Source organism: Brachyhypopomus gauderio, chromosome 10 (genome assembly GCF_052324685.1).
Source record: "Brachyhypopomus gauderio isolate BG-103 chromosome 10, BGAUD_0.2, whole genome shotgun sequence".
NCBI lineage: Eukaryota > Metazoa > Chordata > Actinopteri > Gymnotiformes > Hypopomidae > Brachyhypopomus > Brachyhypopomus gauderio.
The window spans coordinates 20,555,917-20,581,618 of NC_135220.1; the positions used below are offsets into that span (position 1 = coordinate 20,555,917).

Sequence of the window (25,702 nt, forward strand, 5' to 3'; positions counted from 1 at the left end):
TCACTTCAATATTCTTTATTCAGTTTATATGTTTTTCCATTTGTAGTTTGGAGAGAGATAGCATTAGGTTTCTATTTACAGTAACTTCTGATAACCAGAGCTGTACAGAATTGCAGAACCCTGATCAAAACAAAATGTAGAATGATGGCATCGCTGTGTAAAGAAGCATAAAAGAGAAAAAAAAATCTTGTTTTTAACATTTGAAAAATAAAAGTACAGAAGAAATCACAAAACATTAATGTTGCTGTTAAGGAGATTTGCTGGTTTATGTTCAAGACATCAACAGATGACTTTCGCCACTGCAAATAAGCTCGCTAACCGCTGAGACAATCATACACTATAGACACTGGTATAGCTATATATCAATAATCTATTGTCATATTCTCAATATGATTTATATTAAATATATTCTACACAAATCTAAGCTTAAGATTTGATTCCAATTTGAAAAAAAATGGAGAACAGTTTATACAAAATAGCACATGCTTTTTGTTGTGCAAATGTATTTCAATCAACAGAAGAAGAAACGTTAAACTGTTTTTACTTTCTGCCTTTGAATACACCATTTTCCACAAATATTATATTTAAATATTTAGGAAAAGGAGTTTAACCTTCAGGGTCCCTGAAGTCTCAAGGTAGACATAAATTATTTAGAGGCCTAAATTGTTTGCTCTAATGAATCATTCCTTCAGTTTAAGCATTCCTTTGATTTCACATTTCATATAAAAAAAATCCCCTACATAGTGTATTAAAATCAATTACAGCTTATGGCATGTTAAAAAGTTTATTTGATATACTTTCATTCATTAATTCTTCCTTTCTTACAAAATAGACAACGAACATATATATTTAGTAAATATTTTACAATCATTTTATGGGACCTGATCTCCAAATGTTCCTAAATTTTTAAAACTTAAGTGTAACTGGTCTATAGTTGGAAGTTGACACTATATTCACAGCAATGTCCCAGTTACCGATGACCACCTGGATGAAAACAACTATTAGCTGTGATTTGGAGACATAATTTTACAACTTTAGAGACTCGTTATGGACCTTCAGAACATAGTGACAATGTAAAGCACCTCAGTCTAGGCCTCTCATGTTGGATACATATACAAGCTCACAGAGATGAGAAATCATGAGTGAATTGCATTGGACTTAACAAAACCAGAAATACCTGTGACTTGACATGAACTTTATGGTCACTGACTAAATGATAAATTACCTCAAGGTTTATTCGAGCATGAACAAATGTTGTTGTTGCTGCATAGCATCTCTTTCGGAGGGTGAATAGTCAGCATGATTTAAATTTTTAAAGGATGAAGACCTCTCCAAGACCAGAAGATATGTGGTTTCAAGTTCAATATCCTTTCTGTCATCTGTCATCTCATTTGCAATGGTTTGGAGCACTTCAGGATTCACTGGATTCACTTAACATAGCAGATCTCATCAGCTAACTCTATAGCATAGCTACAGCTTTGCTATATTTGCAGGATTGCTGTACAGAAAACCTTCTGCTTGTGATTTATTTTCATTAAATAATGCTATAACAAAGATTAGACAATTAATACTTTCTATACTCGGTATCACTGCAAGTACTTACACATATGCCGTGCTTATCAAATGCTATGAGTCAGTGTCATTATTTGCACGAGAGGTTGGAACAGAAGGCTGAATATACATATATTGCAGTATGAGTTAATGTATTAGTTCATTATTAAATCATGGGAATAGTTAAAAACATGAATTGCCAAATTGACAATCTAATTATTAAGCTGAAGGAATGAACAGTTAAATTGAAGGAACTATTTAAGCCTCTACAAACTTCCACCTGAGACTCCAGGTGCTCCGTTACTTTAATCACAAAGTGCTTCCTGAACACTGCCACTTCCCTGAAAGACCTCCTCTTATTTCTCTCATACTAGAAATGACACTGTTTACAGTGACTGCTGCTACATGTTTTACGCAGGTTTCTGAAACCTGAAGTTTAATAATTGCCTTGAAAATTACACAATCAATGTATGAGTTTAGAGCTTTTTACATTTTATCATGTTGAGAACTGTGGGCTAATCAGCTATCAAACATTAGTGAATCAGTTAGGCTTCATGTTCAGTGGAGAGTTCAGTGTTAAATCAGTATCCTGTATTTGCCCCAGTGTTATCGATTATAATCTACTGTTATTAAAAGCAAATTTGTTATCCACCTTTAGCTTTGACAACAAGTTTTGCTTTGTTTTTTCATGATCAGCTTCACCATTTCTATCTATCAAAGTATTTTGCCGTGGTGTTTCACTTCCCCATCACAGTTGATACCACTAAACCAAGGATGTCCCTGACTTGCCCTATTGTCTGTCCAGTCACCATCATGGTAAGGGGCACCTATCTGAGAAACTTTGAACATAAAAGCCTCAGAAGCAGCAGCAGCTATGACATGTCAATGAACGACTTTCATTTAGGGACAACCATTTTATTATGATCTCTGAATGCTATTCAAACATATGATCTGTCCCCTTCCCCTTTAGAAAACAAAGGACAATTGATCTGCACACTCCTCGATGAGGAGGAACCAACATTATGTAATAAGGGTGGACAGAACACTGCTTGGTCAGTTAAAGACTGCACTGACTGTCAAAAACACAGTCAGGAAACATTAGCATGCAACAGCAACCAATAGTGCTGCCCGGTTAGTGATGGAATCAAGTCTACTATGTTTGTGTGATCTGCGATCCTAAGAAATTGCACTCTCAGAATTAGGACATTTACCCATAAAATGTGCACATGGAAAGACATAGAGTTCATTATGAAGAGAAAGGGAAAATAATACAGTTATTAACATTAATCAGGTTCAATAATACTTGGTCTGCTGTGCTGAAAACAATAGGCTACAGATGTTGATCAGATGTGGTTAGATAATTGCCTTTGCCTCTGGGCAGTGGTTAACCCACTACTGTGTAAACTGTGCCTATTACACGCTAACCGATAGAGTGCCTCTTCACCACCCTATTAGATACAGAAAGCTCTAGTAAATTAGAAATGCTGTGCACATCTGGTTTATCAGTAAATGGGAAAAGTTCATCAGATGTTGTGCCATATTCCACAGCCCTCTCCAACTCTCTGTTCACCTAGCAGGACAAGCAGGATGAAGGAGCTCTGCTGATGTGTAAAAGAAACAGGTGTGTGTGTGTGTGTGTGTGTGTGTGTGTGTGTGTGTGTGTGTGTGTGTGTGTGTGTGAGAGAGAGAGAGAGAGAGAGAGAGAGAGAGAGAGAGAGAGAGAGAGATTGGTAGATTGATAAAGTATTATAAAGACAGGTATTCTATCATCTGCTGTAGTCTACACAGGGCAGGCATCCTCAATATCATGGTGAAAAGATGTGTCCCAGAGACTAAGAGCTCATGTATTGTAGATTAGAGTTCAGGGTGATGTCCTTCTGTGTATGTTTGCTGATGTGTGTGTATGTGTGTGTGTGTTTCAGCAGCATAGGGGACCATTGATGCTCACTGATGGAAAAGCAGAGGCCTACAGAATCACACAACAGTTGCTTTCTCCCGTCTTCTCCCGGTTTCTCTGACCTGACACAGAACAGAAGAACCCAGAACACATATCAGTCATAGCCACCAGCAAAGCAACAGTTTCTTCAAAACAAATGAAGCTTTATTTACATTAATCGACAGAAGACAGGTCCACTCACAAACACAAGAGACGGTTTAAAGTCTAAAACAGGAGGACCTCAGTGCTGGGTTTGAAAGAATAAATAACAATAATCTGTTCTCTTAATAAACCGATTGGTCCAGGACAACTGAGTAGGTATGCTCACAGTAAAATAATAATGCTTCAAAGCTGCAGTTTCACTGCACCAATCATACGCACTATGAGACAGAATGATCAGGGAGCGTGTGAAAGAGCAAACAAGAGAAGGGCAGAGAGAGGAAAGGCAAGTGGTTACCTTGGGAATTTGGCTCGGGCAGTGTCTCTCTAGCAACTAAATGCATCACTGTGGTTTTTCCAAGGGGCAGTTTTAAAGCTGTATTGAAAAGAGAATGAAGAAAAGCACACACACACACACACACACACACACACACACACACACACACACACACACACACACACACACACACACACACACACACACACACACACACACACACACACACACACACACACACACCTCAGAGTGAATGGACCAGACTGGCCACGGCAAAGGCAACACACTCAAACACATGGAGTCTGAGTATAGGGCTGACACTTACGGGGGCTCGGGTAGAGACAGCTGAAGACATGAGGAGGAGCACACACACCCCTGACGGGCTTCACTGAAGGCTGCCACCTAACATAAGTCCTAACAGTGTCCCAGTGGCAAGCGCTCCAAAAGCTCTAAGTCGGGCTTTACAGACGGCTGCCAGGGCCCTGACAGGCTCAATAGCTCTGACACGCTTCCTCATGCTGGTCTTCTCTTTCTTGTTCCTTCTCATACCTTCTCTCTCTCTCACACTCCTCCTTTCTCTTTCTCTCATGTCTCTTTTGTGTCTTTCTCGTTTCTCCTTTTTGTCTTAAGTATCTCTCTCTCTCTCTCTCTCTCTCTCTCTCTCTCTCTCTCTCTCTCTGTCTCTCTGCCCCCCCTCTCTCATTGGTGACTGCATTCCTGGTCAAATCACTGAATGTGCAGCTCAGATCTTAGAGCTTCCTCATGTAGAATGCTTTAACAATGGGAATGGCATATGCTTTGAAAAGTGGTAATATTTGAATACACAGTAAATCATCAAACAACTGAATTCCTGTCTTTTGCAGATGGTCACAGCTTACTAGCAAGAATATCAAAGAGGTTTGAAAAAAATAGAAGGGTCTTTTTATAATGTCTAGGTGACCTTAAGACCTTAAGGGTACTAGAGTTCTTGTCCTTATCTTGCCCATCTTTAACCTGTTTTTGTTCACTTGCAAAAAACTGAGAAGATACAGTTAGGAGCACAGAGGATGAGTTCCACCCTCTGCTTTTGTCATAAAACAGTAACCTAGCAACCTTACCTACACACACTTCCCAAAAATGCACACACACACACACACACACACACACACACACACACACACACACACAGTCCCTGTTTCTCTCTCTCTCTCTCTCAAACACGCATGCCCCTTTTAACAGTCCATAACCCCTGACAGATGCAAACAGGCATGGTTGCACACGTCCCCCTGCAGGCCAAACCTTGCCTCTGCTCCCTCTCTGGGGCTAATACAGCCCCGTTCTGAGCGAATGATATACAACAGCTCAGCCCCTACTGCAAATAAACACCGTTTCTCCCCAAGCCTAAGCCCTGAACTAACCCTGAACTGCAGATGGAATTGGCCATATGGCTCAATCTAGCACATTTTCATCATGACATCATGATGTTGGTTAATGTGTGCTGTTCCTTTTAAATAAACAGAATAAGCAGAAGTAAACTAAAAATAAAACCCAGAATTCATTTCCATGACAAAAAAGTAAACCGAATGCTCGTTTACACAAGTAAATCCCTTTTCGTTGCATGTACATGCATCTTTTATGCATGTCCAAAAAAGACTCCTAAAAAGAGCGTCAGACAGACACAATGTAAACATGGGAATGGAAAACTTGTCACTGTGTCATTTCTTCACATGCTGTGCTGGACTGGGAACTCACCCCCTAGTGTGACGTTGCCATGCAGAAATCGTCCCTGGTAGATGAGACGCAGGATGTTAGGGCTGCTCACCTGCTCCTCCTCCCAGTCTGAGAGAGAGACAACGCCATACACATTATTAGACAGGCCAGTGGTCGAGGAACCTTCATGAGTCTGGTGGTTTGAGTCTTGACGTGGCTGGACACACCTGAAGTTTGAAGTGTTTAATGTCATGGGGGCTTCCTCTGGCGACTGATCAAGACATATTACTCCATGCAATATGGAGTCAATGTCTGCCTTGCCTCTAAAGAGCTCACTCAGTGTGCCTTCTGTCAATAATTCATCATTCTGTTTCCTCCTGTCATCTACAGCCCGAGCTTGACCTATAGCCCAAGATCACCAACGATGGAGTGACATCAAAGACTGACATTATTCAATGATGTATATAAAACAGTAGAAACAGTTCTCAGAAAAAAGCTATATATTATAGTCATAGCTCCAGAACTGCTTACACGGAAAAACAAAGAGAAGCTCTATGAAACTGGAACTGAGACATAAAGGAAGGGAACAAAAAAACCTTGAACTGACGAAAGCATAATCTGGATACCATCTGCTCTATCTAGAGCAGGTGTGTGTGTGTGTGTGTGTGTGTGTGTGTGTGTGTGTGTGTGTGTGTGTGTGTGTGTGTGTGTGTGTGTGTGTGTGTGTCAGAGAGAGAGAGAGAGAGAAAGAGAGAGACACTCCAGATCTGAGTAATGAATATTCAAAAGTTCAAAGCCTATTGGATTTCTAAGGTGAATCTGACTTCAGCTCTCACATACACAAGCACAAACACTAGCACACCTGTTCTCTTTTATACCAACTTGACATGTACATGTTGTCAGTCAGGGAAACAACATTACGGAAAAAAATCTAACATATCTAAAATCTAAGCATTTTGACAAGTGGCACACGTGGCATTGCTAGATAATTCAAGTGTGAGAAAATGCCCAATTGCACCCTTGATATGTACAGGCCAAGTGATGTCAAACACACAGGATCACTTTACCAATAAGTGTATGCGAGTCACTCTGGAAAGAAGCACCTGCTAAATGTCGTAAATTTAAATGAAACTGCAAGTGTGATTTGCATATTTAGAACAAACTGTGTCACTGAGGTAGCCGAAAGGATTACAATGAATTTACATGATGTGACGGTAAAGTTCTCAAAGTCAAATGCATTGCCATTGGTTTAAAAGATCGCAAATATTAAAAAAAATTTTAAACTTGAAAAAGAAAAGAAAAAATGACAAAAAATTATCTGACTGTAGCTGTTGTAAGACCATTGACATGGTGCTGAGATGCACTTTAAAGACAAATTGCTGGGTGCAAGAATTATTGATTGTCATGGTGTCATAGTGTCATAGTGTCACTATCATGGTTATAGTGTTACTGTCATTTTGTCACTGTCATAGTGTCACTATCATGGGCATAATGTCACTGTCATGATCATAGTATCACTGTCATAGTGTCACTATCATGGGCATAATGTCACTGTCATGGTCATAGTATCACTGTCATAGTGTCACTGTCATAATGTCACTATCGTGGGCATAGTGTCACTGTCATTGTGTCCCTGTCATAATGTCACCATCATGGGCACAGTGGCATGGTCATAGTGTCACTGCCATAGTCATAGTGTGATTGTCATAGTGTCACTGTCATGGGCATAGTGTTACTGTCATTGTGTCACAGTCATAGTGTCACTATCATGGGCATAGTATCACTGTCATTGTGTCATTGCCATAATGTCACTATCATGGGCATAGTGGCACTATCACTGTGTCATTGTAATAGTGTCACTGTCATAGTGTCACTATCATGGGCATAGTGTCACTCATTGTATCACTGTCATTGTGTCACTATCATGGGCATAGTGGCACTGTCATAGTGTCACTGCCATGAGCGTGTCATTGTCATAGTGTCACTGTCATAGTGTCACTATAATGGGAATAGTGTCACTGTCATTGTGTCACTGTCATAGTGTCACTATCATGGGCATAGTGTCACTGTCATTGTGTCACTGTCATAGTGTCACTATCATGGGCATAGTGTCACTGTCATGGTGTTCCTGTAATGGGCATTCTGTTCACAATGCAAACATTTTAATGCATTTTAATAATGCACCAGATTTTATTGCTGAAAATATATGGATGTTGACAGGAAGTATGTGCTTATACGTGTGTGTGTGTGTGTGTGTGTGTGTGTGTGTGTGTGTGTGTGTGTGTGTGTGTGTGTGTGTGTGTGTGTGTGTGTGTGTGTGTGTGTGTGTGTGTGTTCATGTGAACTCACCCATAGGCCAGTTGTCGTACACAAGCTTGGCGATGTCTGCAGCTGAATCATTGGGAGAGAACAGAAACTCTTTTGTCTTTCCACTCACCAAGATGAGCCGTAAGTTAATCTGAAACAAGCACACACAAAACATGAATCAGTGTGCAGTTCATTGACCTACAAAACCCTGGGGGATCCTCAACACATTCAGAGTTCAACTAAGAGGCCATTCCTTGTCCTTAGAAGATTAAAAGACTGAAACCATTTGAAGCACAAACACAGCTCAGATTGGCAGAAAAAAGTGATGGTGAGTGAGGTATTTTATATACCAGGGGTACTCAACTGGCGGACCGCGGTCCGGATCCGGACCCGAACGCAGTCCTGTCCGGACCCAATCTTATTCCTGATTAACTGGATACGGACCAAAACAAAACCGTAGCATTTATTTCAGGGCTATTGAAAAAAACACTCCGTCACGCTCAACAACTTACGTTCGCCACCCCCGCCCGCACCGGACCTCGGGTCACAGGTATCTGCCAAAATTGGACCGCGGACAAATTTAGTTGAGTACGCCTGTTATATACTAAAAGTAGAATAAAAAAACATAGTTATCAGGCATATTAAAAAACATGTTTTGTGTTTCACATGTTAGGGTTAAGGTTAGTCATATATTGATTGGTATTCTGATCAGTCCCTTTTACTAATTCTACATTTTTTTATACTGACATGATTCTTAGGTTAAAAGAGAAACAGGTTGCAAGAAGCAAGTTTTATAAGCAGTTTCTGTCAGATGCACATGTGTTATTACATGACTCAATGTTCCTTATCTCAGTGAGTCACAGACACAAATACACACACGGTCACTGCTGATGGCCATGATGTAACAGTGCTAACACCAGTGGAATGAAATACAGATCTTTCAGAGCACTTAATCAAATCAGATTAGAGTCAGGGAGCAGAGTGCACAATTAAACACTCACACACACAAATCCCTGAGTGCAAAACAAACACACCAACACTCATACACCCTTATGCCTACCTCACCTCACTCTGACTTTACACAAAATCAAACTCATACCCTTGGCTACATTTGAAAGTGACAGACATGGTACAATAATAAAAATAATGAGAAGAAAACATTGTATTTACATAGAACAAGGTTTGAGTAAACATTGGTATAAGAAAATTCTAACTTGCTTCATATGAGTGTGTATGTGTATCCTTAAAGCACTCATACACACACTCATACAGTATAGTACATGCACCCAAATACAACAAAATACTGCACACCTAATTAATACTGTGACTGTGCCAAAAATATACACTCACACATTGTACTGAAGTGGCACTCTGAATTCAGCATATCATTACTAATCACACATTACTAATCACACATCACATATTGTTTCAGAGTATTATTCAGAGCCTGCAATATTTCAAAGAAGCTATTTAGACTTTGGGTAGAAGTTGCTGGTATACTGTACAGAATAGACTTTGCTTTACTTCAAAAGCAGACACTACATATTAGCCTACACACACAGTCTTATGGGAAAGGCTTAAGTGTGCTGTGGTATACATGAATCAGGGATACGGGAAGGTTTAGCAAAGACTTTACTTCCTCCCATTAGCTCTCATATCCGATTCCCTTCAATCAAAGCGACCCCACTGTTAGCACAGATCAATAAAGTGTGGCTCTGCAGTGGCATTTAGTGATGTAATGTTGTAAGACACGTCAGTCAAAATCTTCTTTGATTAGCTATGGGGATGTGCTTCTGGTGGCCCTTTGGCTCTCTCTCTCACACACACAAAACCTCACTCACACACAGTTGGAATTCCCACTCAGAATTCCCGGTCGCCACACAATAGCTATCAAAAAAACATCAAAAACAGAGTGGAGAAGAACTCCTTCCAGTTGCCATAGTGATAGTTAGCATGAGCCGCTCCTGCATGAGTTCTGATTTGATATCACTTTACACTACCTGCAGACAAGATTCTTTCTTTTTCCATCACCCATCCCTTCCTTTTCGCACTCTCCATTTCTCTTCCAAATCTCTCTCCTTGTCAATCAGTCATCCTTTCCCTCGGCCGCTAACACCCTCCCTCTGTGTCTTTTTTCTCGGGGCAGTCATCAAAACAGGCTCCTCCCTCAGAATACCAACGAGCTCTCCCTGAGACGCGGAGGGAATCGATTCTGTTATTTCACTGTGTAAACAAAGTAAGCGGCTGAAGAGAGAGATTGTGTGGGGGTGGGGGTGAAGGTGTGGGTGTTCTAGGAGCATACAGGACTGTGAGGAACATGTGATTATCATAGTCTGCATTTACAACACACAGCTGTAAGGTGGCATAATGCAAAGAGAGGGTGATGGATTAGAGACAGCTTCACCGAAGGAACCTTAATTACTCACGAAATAGACTGTACAATATAAAGCACATTACTAGTGCTGATCTAGAAGACACACCACGTACACTGATCTTGTAATACGCAGACTGGTCCACACACTCTCTCCGTTCAGAGGAAAAACCATGGCATAATCAAGATATAGACACTCGCCATGCCTGTAAGCTACTCCAAATGCACACTGCACTCCCAACTGCAAACAAAGTGAGAAAACAGGGTTGTAGCTGCAAAACTGGCTCAATGTACACAGGGAGGTACACGGGGAGGTACACAGGGAGGTACACAGGGAGGTTGGTTGGTCATCACACCAAAATCAATAAGGCACAAAAATCACATACTGTACAAGCAAACTGAGAGCACCGAGGAGGAAAATCAGCTGTCAAAGATGTGATCAAAGCACACTGACAATCTGGGAACTGCATTTGAATATCAGAATGAACAGTGTCATTCTGTAGCACAAGCCATTTGAATATCTCAGTGTTGCTAATGATGATGGCACTTCACAATTTTGTCTGAGATGAAAGGATGAGGCAGTGGAGATCAACGATGATGATGAGGACGAAGACTTTGACAATAACGCATTTCAGCCTTTTTTGTGAAAAGGCCCGAGGGAATACTGACACTAGAGCTTGCAGCTCTCAAGGGTTTGCTGTGCAGGCAGACAGACAGAGAAAAATAAATGTAGAAAACAATAAGATTTGAGCAAAACAACCCACGACCAATGATGCCCAAGGTGGACGTGAACATCTGAGCAGCTTCACCCAACTCTGCCCTTTGTCATATTTTGGGAATGACATTTATGCAATACGCAAATACACACACACAAACACACACAGAAGAAAATATATATTATGCAAATACATATCCATGAACACAACATGAGAAACAGCCCCAGGGAAGCATTTCATAAGTAAGTCTACCTTTTCTGAATTAGTGAGCTCCAAACGGTAACCTGCTGCTGTTGACAAGGCACTCCAAGCCAAAACAATTCACACATGCATTACTGCCAAACTACAGACCCTGGAGCATTTGACCACACAAGTCTGGTGTGTGCTTAACATTCAAATTAAAGGAGCTTTTAAATTTAGCAAGATGCCTCGATTATAGCTTAATGTCCCGCAGATGTAACCCCCCCTCCCAACAATCTGTTTTCTACTGCATTTCATTCAACTATGTGTATTTTAAATCAGTTATAAAGACATATTCCACATATTGCATGGTGATCCTAACAGGACAAGAAGTTTAGTGAGTTTATTTTTGAGACAAACAGTAGCTTTTTCAACAATGAAAAAAACCACCAGTATGCAGACGTCCAGTAGACTGAAGGGCACGAGGTAAAAGAGAAAAAGGCAGAGAGAACAGAGGAAAAGAGAGAGGAAGAGAGATGGAGAGAAACAGAGAGGGGGAGAGAGAGAACATGAGAGCCTGGAAGTACAGCATGAGTAATAAAAGATCGTGTCTCCTCCAAAGACTGTTTGGAGGAACTGTCATTTCAGTGTATATCTCCTACATACCAGCAATTGATGACATACATAGACTATACAAAAGTACACCAACACAACAGGAGTAAACATCACACTCAAGCATGGTTTACGCTGTACCGGATGGTCTATGTAATTAACAGATAAATTGCAATCACACTGACTAGCATGAGACTCCACTTAAGTAATATAAATAGAATGAAGTCTAAAGGTAACAAAGAGGAAACTATATGAAAGATTTAAACTGAAACAAAATTAAATAGAGAATTCCCGGACTAAAAATAATATCAAAACTTAATAACAAAAATGCAGGACTAAATCCACCACTGTACTTCACAACAACTTTACCAACTTAATCTAGTAAATCTAAAAAAAGCATGTCTTCTCTATTCCTGTTCCTGTCCCTCTCAGACTGAATCTGTACCAGCTCTACATATCCTGTTCATTCAAACCATGTGTGTTTGTGCATGTATCAGGGAAAGAGACAGACAGACAGAGAAAGAGAGAGAGAGAGAGAGAGAGAGAGAGAGAAAGAGAGAGAGAGGGAGAGAGAGAGAGACAGCTAAAATCAGACAGCAGTCACTCTGAAACCTGTGATCACACAGCTCTTGCCTCATCTTAAGGGCGTTAACAGAATGTCTGCTTTGAAAATGGAAGAGTGCTTCCTAAGCCTCCAGAGTAATGAGCATTGTCCTGTTGTCTGACTTGCTTGTTCTGTACCCATAATGCACACACACACCCTTCTTATTAAACATACCTGCTGAGACTGTGGACTCAGCATAAATATGTAGAAGGAAAAAGAAAACTGAAAGATAATTTAAAAATATATATTTTCAAAGTTATTCTAGATATTATCGTATATCAATTAACTAAATGCAAATGCAATCCTGACAACAACATTGTGTTTATAAACTAAAACACATTAAAATCAAACACTATGCAAAGCCCACTAAGATGCCAAGGAACACGAATCACTCCATTTTCCCACCATGGGAATTTGCACTGAAACAAAATTTGACCAGAATTCCACTGCTGTCTGTCATTAGTAATATTCCTGAGCATGATAGCAGGTTGCTACACTTTAACAAAAAATAGTTCTCAACTGTCATCCAGTGCTTGTCTAATGCAAAATACTCATCAATGGCAACTTTTCCAATACCTATTAAAACCAAAATACACAGAACGTTGAATGACTACTCAAAACATAGAATGACCAATACACTGATCTCTTTCCTGGATAAATGTCAGAATAATTTAAAATATTTCTATCATAAACTAATATATGCAGTATTTTTGTCAGAAGAGTTGCTAACCTTTATTGGGTATAAATTTGAACAAGAAACTATGGATATAAATTAACAGGATACACTATAAATACACATACATGTAAATTATGTTTCAAAGGCTCTTAACCAAAAGTTACAGAACACTTACACAAATCAGAGATACAGAGGCAGAGCAATGAAGCCATAATGCCTTATCCACAACTCATAAAGGGCTACAAGAATGACCTCCCAAATACAAGAGCAACTGAGTGTCCAATATAAAGGAATCTTCTGCTCATTGGTAAAAATATTAGTAAAAGATTTCAGTTATACATGAGGCTGTACAGCTGAACCAGTGACACGTTTAGAAATGCAATATGGAGAATAAGCATCTTGGCTTTTCTCAGGGGTGGTAAATTTACACTGCAAATATTCTGCAGTAACACAACACAACACACTTTCATTCACAAAAAAGTGCAGAAATTGCCCTAAAGGGAACATTCTTTGTGCATTCTGCATCGTGTTTTTCTCGGTGCGTGTCTACTGTGTTTTGTCTTATGTATGTACTGCTGTGCCAAGAGCATCTCCATTAAGTCATTAGGTAGCTGCAGCACTGACACGCATGTATGCCTCTGGTGCCTCGAAGCATGCTTTAATTACTTGAGATGCTGTCAGGGACGTTGAATGCTGCATATCTCCAACCAGTGGGTGTGGTAAAGGGTGTGGCAATTATTACACAAGCTACAAAGCATGTCGCAATAGCACCTAACTACATCCATATTCACAACATTAAAGGAGTGAGCAACGACACTAATAAAGCCAACTGTTCATCATTGTTGTATTCGACTGATTGGTGCATTAAAACATCCTAATCCTCCCACTGAGATTTGACTGCAAAACACAGATACTGGTACAAAAACAAAAGAAAGTATTAAAGCACTAACATATCCAATGGTAAAATTATGTTTCTTGAAATAATGACAGATGACAGATTTGAAGGTATGTGTTTCAAGTAAACCAAAGAGGTCCACATCCATAGTTTCATTGCCAAAATATTATAATAAAACTGAACAAAATTTAAACAGTAGGTATGCACAAATGACAGAAAGAATATAGCTGAACCAGCCAATCAAAATAACCACATGCTCATATCAACATCTAGTTTCATACTCACTGAAATACCCTCATTAAAGTGATATGGTGATACGATGACTTGATAAAAGTACTAGATTCACTGTCCTGATAAAGGGTGATAGACTCACTGGAACAAGTGCTGCAAACAGTGCAATATATGTCATGCAGTGATCATGACCTATATAAGTGTATGTGTGCGCACGCACGTCTGTGTCACTGAGTATCAAATAAGGTTAACCTCTTTTCTTCCTGTGTGCTGGTTGAAGGCACACAGTCTGCCATCCTGCAGGCACTGCCCACGTGTCTGCTGATGTGAAGGGCAGAGAGACTGGGAACACCATCCTGCTGTCTCTCCACTTGTTAGCAATAACACTACATCTTATTTATAAAGTGTTTTTCATGTAAATAAAAAACAAACTGCCTGTAATTTGAAAATGTAATGAAAGTACACAGGCAGAATAAATCACAGTAATAATAAGAAAGCCTCCCAGAACAGGAGAGAGGACTGCACTGAAACGAAGCCCCAGTTCAGCTTCACAGAGTGGATTCATCTTAAAAGAGCTGGAATTGCACAGGTAAGCATCAGTCAGTAAGTGTCTGGTCTCAGTTTTCACAGTCCTGGCACAATAATACCAAATGCAGATCTTCTTTTCCTACATACAAACTCGTACTCTGCGGTGTACCAGAGCTCCTCCAAAGGTTTCCAAATTACCCTCCCCCCGATTGCATCTTCTATGAAAGCCTGATCTTCAGGTCTTGACGCTGTGACTTTCCAAAGAGGCAACAGCACAAACTCTCCTTCAATTATCCCACCCATGACTTCTTCCCGGCTCATCTGAGTGCATTACATCATGGCTGTTAGCCATGCGCTGTGAGCGCTAGCTTCCGGAGCTAATCACCAACACAGCACAACAGCAGCTGCAGCCTCAGTCTGTCCAGACGCCTCATCAGCAGTCCTGAAGGACACTCAATCACACTCGGACACTTTCTCCCTCTCTCCTTACGCTCAGTGTGCACACCATACTGGCCTGAAGTGCATGAGAAAGCAGTGGCTTACATACAGTAATGATAAATGACTGTAGAATTAATGGACACACCTGTCTGTAAAGTACCAATATGTCTACGACATGGTTTCACAGATGGTCAGACAATTTTTTTTATATTACTCATAAACCAAAATCAACACCAAAGAAATGATATAGGATTGACAGCACAGAGGAAGCCAGAGTTATGCAGCCCACCCCTCAAGCTGAAGGTCCTCTAATGGCCTTGAAACTAAATAAGAGGGGAAACGTGTTATTTCTGATCTAATCCAAGGCAAATGTTCTGGGGGGAAAAAAACCCTGAAGTAAATATTTCATTGCAGCATTAGACATTGTGGCATAGTTGATGAGACGTGACAAGCATGTAGTAAAGCACAGCTTAGACTCTTTAGTAAGCTATACTCTGACTATTTTCATTTAAAAAGTCATTGAATGTAAATACATTTTGGTAACATTAAGTGTATTTTGAGGTGTGGTGTTTGACCTTGCATTAAACCTTGCATTCACTGCTTCCATTAACTGTTTAAATATTTCACTTGTTATGTAATCAAACAAATACATTCTGAGAGGTGATCATTTTTAGGTAGAGCACAGATCATGGTATTCACTAAATAAAATACATATACATATACCAAAATGAAAAGTGGTGATCACATTCCAGTCTATAAGGACATTGCATGCTTAGATTAATATACATTCTCTGATATCCGTGTTTAGCAGGGGGATTAGTGCTTTGCTGCTAAGTAGGCCTATATATTTTGTTTACTAGAATAACGATCATTTAATGATCACCATAATCAGATGATGCTAACTTTAAATGTTCAAACCACCAAACAGCAATAAAGCAAGACATAAGGAAAAAGAGTTAGTGAGATCCAGAGGTAAAAGACCAGGTGGGAGGGGATGAACAGGGCTTCAACCTGTGTGCTGGATGAAAGCACACAGTCTCCTGGCCTGCAGACGCTGCCCACGTGTCTGCTGATGTGAAGGGCAGAGAGACTGGGAACACTCAGCCATTCTGCTGTCTCTCCACTTGTTAGTGATAACACTACATCTTATTTATAAAGTGCTTTTCATGGGAAAATTTGCCAAATTCCCAAGTTTGAAAATGTAATACAATGCGAAAAAAAATGCATGGGTAAAATTTATCACACAGATCACAAGAAAGCCTCTCAGCAAGTGAAAACCCCGGCCAGGAGCTCGGCTTTAAGACTGTCTTTAAATTCCATCTAGAGGCAACAAGCTACTGAGGAGCCTTCCACTGAGCACAACTTGTCCCAGAGCATTTAAAGATTCCTGAACCTGAAACTACCTTGACATCAAGCTGTACAGCAAGTGTCCGAAGTACAATGCACTCTTCAATTGTGTTTCCATGAAATATGACTATGCATTGAAATGTACAAAAGATTTTTTCTTTTTAAGTGTTCGTTTTATTAAAATTTCCTGTGTTGCTCCAAATTATCTCACTCCTGGTCCACCAAAAGAAAACTAAGAATCATTTTGATTAGCAAATATAATTAACTGATAAGGAGTGAAATACAATCATACCAGGGGCGTTGGGAGGCCAGCGACATAATGTCTGGTAATACATCTGAGACTTTCTCTTCCAAGAGTGTCAGTTTAATTGTGCAAATATCCCATTATAACCAGCAAGACACAGAATGGAACATCTTCTGAACAGAAAATGAAGAATTCAGACTAGGCTTTATGTTCATTCCTGTGCTTGCCAGATGCCATGCAACTGCATTTTTTCACAACCCTCCAATAATACATTGACTACCTAGCCATTAAACCCTTGGTCTTTCACACAAATGGATATCCATTAGCTATGCTGAGGTATGAGCATGAGTTGACAGGGTGGTTAATAGCACAGCTTCTTAAAATTCTACAAGTGATATTAAGGCACACTGAAGCATGAAAGTACATCAAGATGCATAAAAAAGTAGCTGTTATTTTTCAATGTAATAAAATGTAAGCAATAAATCTCCTATTTGCAATAGCACAACCATTTTCAGGTCAGTAAATTTTTTTGATTTCTCAGACTGCATGAAAATCTGGTGTTTGTTATTGTGGTTAAGGAAGAGTCTCTCACACAGCTCAGTGGTACACTAATTTAAGAGGTAGTGCCAGTTCTAACTACAAATTCATGGTTGTAGCAGTCATACTAAATAAACTGCAGGCTATTAACTACGATCATTTGCCATAATAATGACTTATAGCTGTGCAGCTGTTAATTGCAAAGCTATAAAATGTAACCTGTACAATGCATAATGACTACTGGTTACTGCAAAAAAATAATTACCAACCATGTTAATTGCTCTTAAATGACTCAAACTGTCAAAAACAGTCAACAGAGAAGCCCTGACCATCACTTTAAGTAAATGAGAGCAGTGCTCTCATGGAGCAGTGGTAAATTGTTCCCCATTTCTCTGAAAGACTCGTTTATTGAGTGAGTCTGTGCCACTTCCTCTCTAGAAATGTTAACCCTTACACCTCCAAGCCTCTCCAGAACTTTCTGTCTGAACTATTCTCTTGTAGCTATTCTAATCGATATTAGCATGGATTCATATTCATGTGGTTATTCAGAAAGAGTTGTATATATCAGATGTCGATTGTCTACAGCTTCTGTGGATAAACTAATCAAGCCTGACTCCACAAGCTTATGTTAATCCCTGGGGATTCATCAACCTTGATGCTGATATTAATGAAAGACCGGCCTTCCCTGTATTGTCTTATTTTTGATGACACAGTAGTCCTCTTAATACTGCTTAACACTGCAGCTAGGTCTTGAGATCCCATAGGTATCCAGTTTGTTACACACAGAAAAGAAACCGCAGATAATCACGATGACAATGACAGTAATGAATGTAGGAATGCCTGCCAGAAACCACTGAGAAATAGGTGTTCACCTATTAAGTGAAAATCAAAAGGCTAATCCTTTGTACACTCAAACTTAAACCAAAGCAAAGTTGATGAATAACCATGCACAATGACTTTCTAGATTAGGAGGAGAATCATATCAGAACTGATAATGTGCGCTGATTTAGACCAGCTACTGTTCTGGATAATGGCAACAAAAAAAACATCAGACAGAGCAGCTAGCAGAATGACGCAAACACAAACAAATGACTGTTTCATTAAGAAAACACTGAAGGGAATTATATCATGCAAACACTATTTCTTTGCTTTTTAACATAAAGGGACACTGAATATTAAGCTACTTTTCTAAATGCTAGATAAGGCGTATAATGGTACGAGAATCCCGACAGCCGTATCACATATCATAAGCCATATTTTTAGATGCCCTCAAGGTGACATTGTCCTACATCCATACTATCTTAATCAGGAGATTCCAAGATGTGTACAGTACAGGAGACCCATTAGCCATCCATTACCATGGGACCCCTGAAAACAAAATGGGGTATTTAACCAACCCATCAACTTATTACAAAGTGATTTAGTTCTGTCAATCTTCCTGTAATATAAAGTACTTAAAATGTTATCGCATATCTCTAGCAGTCACTGATCAATCCAGCATTACCACGTGTGCTTCAGTGACTGCTCAGTGCATTATAGATCATTTGAAAATTACAATTTAAAACGTTCACTCGGTACTTCCAATGTGAAAGATCATTCCATAAAGAGACAACCTATTCACCCAAATGCCCACACACAGACTAATGTGCCAGAGAACTCAAACACAAACACACATACACACAAACATTGCCATTGTTGCACTGACCCAGCCCCCAACCAATCTCCCTTCAACTACAGACCACACACTGGAGTGAGGTCTTTTCGAATACTTACTTTGATGGTCAGGCTAAGCAAGCTCAAAATCAGCATGTAAACTAAAGTAGACACAAAATAACAATTTTCCTAACCAACCCAACTCCATACAGTCTATTATTAAGTGAGATGCTTAAGCAGACAAATTAGTGACCTCCTGCCTTGTGCTTAAAACTAAGGTTCCAACAGATTGGTTTGCAAACATAATGCACTGATTCTCTCTTAATATCTTTTGTTTCCCATTGAACTCTTAAGTATCTTCTGATGGGCTGTAAAAGTATTACAGTGTTACATTTTAATAGCCTAGTGACCGTGTCAAAGAATTTTGCAGTATCACAGTCAGTACTAAAAGGGAGCCTACTTTCCACAAATGCATTCTGGTATTCAAGGCCAGAGAGTTTGACTATGGCTGTATTATTCTTAGCACAATAAAAATAACATTACAGGGGACAATTTAGATATACAAACACAGCCAACAGATAAGCGTTGCATGTTCTACCCCATTTTCAAACATAATAATTATTTAACTAAAAATCATATTAACTGAACTGTGACTAAATAAACAAGAAGCCTAAAACATTCTAACAAATGTGTTATAATGCTCACAGGAATTTACTATTGCAGTATATGGAATAAAGTTACATTTTAAGATGCTTCAAATATAAAGGGTATTACATAAAGACTTGATATTAATTCAGTTGCAGTCCCCAGAATAGAAACCTGTCGTGGCTTTTCTGCAATCAGGAATCACAGGACATAATATCAGCATCCATATTTCAAAATGTCATGTTGCAATACAACACAGTATTTGACAGATCACTGAAAGTTTGGTGGTGCTAGTTGTTAAGTCAGTTATGACTTCCACCTTTTAGGTCAGTGGTCACCAGACCTCCTGGAGGTCTAGCTTCCTGCTTGTTTCAACTCCAAACCCAAACCAATCATACCTGATCCAGCTAATCAAGGACTTCTGAAGACTAATTACATGGGTCAGATGTAGTGGATTACGGTTGAAATGAAAACTTTATGGCTGGTGCATGTCCAGGAGCAGGCTTGTTAATCTCTGGTCTAAATATTTACACTGTTATTTAAAAAGTGCAATAATAAGCCAGTTTTGGATAGTTCTCAATAGACGCAGACTGTCAATTTGTCTGATTAATGATGGACAACTCTGTTGTTCAGTGTGAACGTCATTGCTACTGTGTAAACATAAGATATGCCAAATCACCATGTGAAAGCATTAAGGCAGAATCCAACAGTCCGACGCACTAGGTTATATGGTCAGACGTCAACCGAGCAATAACTGACATAAAAAGACTGTGGGGTATACTGTATACTGGGGCAGTAAAGGGGGTTAACATGTACATGACAATTCTCAACAAAGTACAATAGGTTACACAGAATCTCCTCAAGTTTGGTTAACTAGTCTCATCATCAGGCTTAGCTCAAAACTAACTATAAATAACTAACAGCACATAATTCTGTAATTCCCCCAGACGTATTAAAACTTTAGTAATCCTGATTGACACATAGAATAAAAGAAAAAAACTTGTCATTCTATAAAAATGGACAATATGCAACATATCCTTACCATATCAGAGGGGATATTGGCCGTCATCTTGGCCTCTTCTTTTCAAACGTCACAAAAAAAGTTTCCCTCCTTTTGGACACCACAGATAACTTGAAATAAACCACCTCACCATACAAAAATTACTTGTGTCGACTGTTACTCCTGTTGTCGGAGTATGTTCGTCCAATAACGTTGTAATTAAACGAATATGGAAACGTGTTCGTCTTTAAACACGCATCTAATTCGTTTATTTCTCATGGTAGCACAAACCATTTACAAAAGAAGCGAAAATGTATTTATATTTACGTGGGAGGACTCCCTCCCATTCTGAAATAAAAGGTAGGTAAGGAAAAGGTGTCCTACGCCATAGAAAAATAAAATATTACTACAATAACATCCAAGACTTGACCTTTCGGGAAAATCTTGCTGTTGACAAATAAATCCTAAAATTTACTTCCGTCCTGAATATGGTAACTGATAAAAATGGTTTTCCGCTCGAAAAGCCTCTTAACTGAAAGATTTTTCAGTCTATATCCGTCTTCTCCTGCGGACTCTCTACTGTCATACTGGCTCACAAAACATGGCGGCAGTTCACGGGGAAAAAGGCTGAACGGGGAAACCGGAGCTGGTTAGCTAGATAAAAAGGCACGGTGTCGTTTGGTATGTAGATGCGCGCGATACGCCCCCGTGCAACTAAAGGAAGGGGCGGGAAGTGGGTTCCCCGATTTTAAGAGCAAATCTCTCCCTATAGACCGAACTAAATGAAATGACGGAATAGCGTTAGTTTAACCACATAAAAAAATATTTATTTGTACTTTCTGGCTTTATTTAAATCATTTTTTATAATAAAATTGTCGATTGTTATCTCATTATTTGAAAACAATAATGCACATCATCATCTAATTTTCTATTTTCTTTTTTGTTGTCATTGTTTTACTGTAATCAGCTACTTTTTAAAGATTTGCACATTGGGTAGTTTTTCTTGCTGCTCTACTGCACAGTACGTCCCTCCCTGAGTACTCTAATTTGATCCTGCAGGTATGTAATGGACACCCTTGAATCCTCCCGTTCTATAAAGCTACCACACATTACAAGAAGCCACACAAACCGGTCCTCCCGGCTGTCTGTGTGTCTGCGTGACTCCATTTGTCGGTGTGTCTGCGTATGTCTTTAAGCTGGATCATGCTGGCAAGTCTGACGTCTGTATGTGTGCTGCTGGCTGAGATTCATTCTCTTCTGTGGAACTGAAAGGAATTTCTTCCATCATAGAAAGTCTGGCTCATAGAGCCTAAGGGGATTAACTATTTAATCTGCAATTGATTCTTCTGTGCTGCCACAGAACAGGGTTTGCGCTCCTCTAATGCACAGTTCTGACTGTCTTCTTAATGATAACAACTACACAAATTCAGGTGGTTTCTAAAAGATAACTTGACTGAAATATACATTTACCTCCCTTCCACTTTATTAGAAACATTTGCTTAACCTACATTCAGTGGACACATTATTAAGGAAATCTACATTTTAAGAGCTTGTTTTATGGGGTCCAATCCCAGATGGTTGTCCATGTGTTCCCTTGCACGATTTGCCAATATCATCGGCCTGTTTCTGGCCACGGGACCAGTGCTGACCTGATTATTATTTGTATATATATATATATATATATATATATATATATATATATATATATATATATATATATATATATATATATATATATATCAGAATATAAAAAATAGGCCTATAACAGGTTGATGAGAGAATGCTGACATTTGTGTGTGTGTGTGTGTGTGTGTGTGTGTGTGTGTGTGTGTGTCCCCGCGCGCATGTATGTCTTAACAAAAATATAACAACTTCCTGACTGTGAACTTTAATCTGCGTAATAGGATGTTTACACTGAAGCCATTGTGTTGAAAAAGAGAATGGTCAACAATTATACAAAAGCTACAGTCCTGAAAGGGCACGCTCCCCAACACATGTGCGCGCACACACACACACACACACACACACACACACACACACACACAAGAAAGAGGTAGAACTGATTCATGTAAGAGGCATGGAGATGAAATGAGTGAAAAAATGAAGGATTTCCCTTGTCTGCTGGACGTGGATACTTGTGGCAAATCTCACCATGTTGCATCTTATTGTTTAAAGGGCTTCAAAGGATCTTTGCATGTAATTGGCTCCAGTATTCAATGGATAAAATCAAGAAAATTAATAAAAAGAGGAAAACTGACACTCCCCATTTATACAGTCTTCACCACTGCAGATAACACTACCCATTTACACACAGTCTTCACCACTGCAGATAACACTACCCATTTACACACAGTCTTCACCACTGCAGATGACACTACCCATTTACACACAGTCTTCACCACTGCAGATGACACTACCCATTTACACAGTCTTCACCACTGCAGATGACACTACTCATTTACACACAGTCTTCACCACTGCAGATGACACTACCCATTTACACACAGTCTTCACCACTGCAGATGACACTACCCATTTACACACAGTCTTCACCACTGCAAATGACACTACCCATTTACACAGTTTTCACCACTGCAGATGACATTCTGATGTTTTTCTGATTAGCCAAACACTGCAAACAGCCAAAGGCAAACAGCAATTAGACCTTTTACAGGCTGCTAATTACAGCTGGTTGTACCTATCCATTTTGAGTATGCCAAAGTCTCATACAAAAGCTAAAAATGGCCTATCAAAAGCTCGAGTGTAGGCATGATAGATTCCTCATTACTGGAGCCATGCTGAAATACTGCAGTCTGAATCACAGTAAACTCACTTGTGTCTTCTACTCAAGCTTGAAGTTTATCTGTATGCAAGTCATTGTTTTAGGTGACACCATTTTGACCTGAGTATGGGTTTACCTCTGCATTCACACTGTGCTGCTCCGATAATAATGGCGTGAGTGATTTAATGACTCTGCTCTGGATTCACACTGCTGTCGTGGCCTCAGTAAAGCTCAGGGACTGATGACCACACTCCATGCACATCACACTTCTTTTGTTTAGTTAATCTGTTCTGCTAGATTCAGACAATCTATCATGTCGTCGGCCATTTGACATGCAGAAATGTGTCAAGTTGATTATTAACATTGTCAGTGCTGGTCTCTGTGGGACCTTGATCTTATTTTGAGCATGTTGGATTTGGTGGATTTTGGCTCTGAAAAGACATAGTGTTCCATTAAAAGTACTGCTGATGCACAGTTCAATGTATTTCTCTTTGAATTTTCTTATGTTAATCTCTGTCTATGTTATCACTAGTTGTCTGCGATTACACAAATGGATTAATATGTTCTTTTGCTCCCTGCGATACAGAAGCTGATTTGGTGTAGAAGTTAAATTGTGGGTCTTTCTAAGCGCAGAATGTCAACGCATATACCTGTTTATTGTTTTATCTGTGAGTTTCTGAAAATTTCCAGGTTTCCACCTTTGTCTCATTCCAGCAAGTGGTTATGATTATATGGAACTGTATCTGTTGGAACAGCAACCAGCAATATTGGATTCTGCATTTCACTGTTGGGAGACTCAGATCTCCATGGCAGCCACCACAGGCAATGTTTTTCTTTCCACATTGAGGCAAACCCGTCTGGTAGGTTCTTTCAACCGTTCCACTGTCTCAATCACATGCTTCAAACGAGGTATTCATAAAACTTTGAAAATATTGTGCTTTCCTAAAGGGTGAACAAATAAAAAAATGATGTATATAGGATATAGTTCACTTGCTGTTAAGTTCTCTTAGTGAAATACCCTGAGGGTTCTGTATCAACTGTTCATTTTGACTATTCCCTGGCTGTTGTTTTATGTCGTTATTTTGAACTTGTACATCCAGAACTTCTTTCATGGAAATCATTGCAATGATGAGGTCATATGACCATTATGGCCACACCCTTAAGGGCGTACTCACACTAGGCACGGTTTGCTGGATCCGTGCTGGGGCCCGGTTATCCCCCCTCCCCACTCCCCCTCTGGCCTGCACTCACACTCGCTTCAGCAACCTGGCCCGAGCACGCTTACGTCATCACAACGCCGCTTTATTTGGAAAAAAAGCGCGCTCGCACAACACTATAGAGCTCATGATTCTCTTTTTATTGTATTTTTGGAGTCGTTTTGGGAGTGCAGAAACACGGTGCAAGCACAGATTTATCGATCATTTAACACAACGATTGTCTGCTAATCGCTTTGCCGCTATGACTGTTTAACGTGAGCGTCGCATCACTGATGTCATGTTTGAGTTCCAGCGAAATGAACCAATCAGGCGAGGCACCAAGCGGGCCCGGGCACGGATAGCGCTCACACTAGAAGCGAACCGTGCCCGAGTCCACTTGAATCGTGCCCTGGCCCACCTCTTCAAAGCGGGCCCGAGCACGGTTAACTGATCCGGGCCCGGGCACGGTTGGAGCGCTCATACTAGCCAAACGAACCGTGCTTCGGCAGGCAACCGTGCCCGGGCCCGGATCGCAGAGCCTAGTGTGAGTACGCCCTAAGTCTCAGCCAGATCCATAGCAACACAGCTGTGTTATTAAAGCATAAAATGTTATCAGCATCTTAGTTTTCTATTCCGATGTTCAGTGTCATGGAGAGTCAGCACTGGATAATATCATCACAAACTCAGTGCTTTTTAGTGAATAACCTACTGTCATACACCATATGTTTCACAACAAAACAACATGTTGACCCAAATTTAATTTGAGTGATTACTACATGTTTTGAGGTTGAAGGTGACATCAGCATGGTCAGTGTGGTTGGTGACAAGTAACTAAGTCACCAGATTTAAGTAAAGATGCACAAAAGTGCTCTTATTTCTTACATGGCTGATGTAAACATTACCAGACTTCACAGTGTCTAAGCCACACAACTAAATTAGGCGACACTCTTTGAATGGGTGTTAAGTATTGCTTGCAGTTAATACTGTCCAGAGATATGAGAATGATTTATGGTTTCTACAATAATATATTTAATGTTAGCCCTAATATATTTAATGCTGTTAGCCCTGTGTTAGTATCCCTGTGTGCACAGTGAGGTGTGTGATACTGAACCTAGGCCAACAACAGCA

General features: G+C 39.8%; 1 protein-coding gene across 1 annotated transcript; it reads right to left on the reverse strand.

The window, feature by feature from the left end:
- Positions 1-21,291, reverse strand: ubl3a (ubiquitin-like 3a). The gene is made up of 5 exons (XM_077020394.1): positions 20,639-21,291; positions 7,962-8,070; positions 5,655-5,741; positions 3,945-4,022; positions 1-3,570 (listed from the first exon to the last, which is right to left on the reverse strand). The coding sequence occupies exons 1-5, from the start codon at positions 20,663-20,665 to the stop codon at positions 3,518-3,520; spliced, it is 354 nt and encodes a 117-aa protein (XP_076876509.1). The 5' UTR covers positions 20,666-21,291; the 3' UTR covers positions 1-3,517.
- Positions 21,292-25,702: the final 4,411 nt, after the last annotated feature.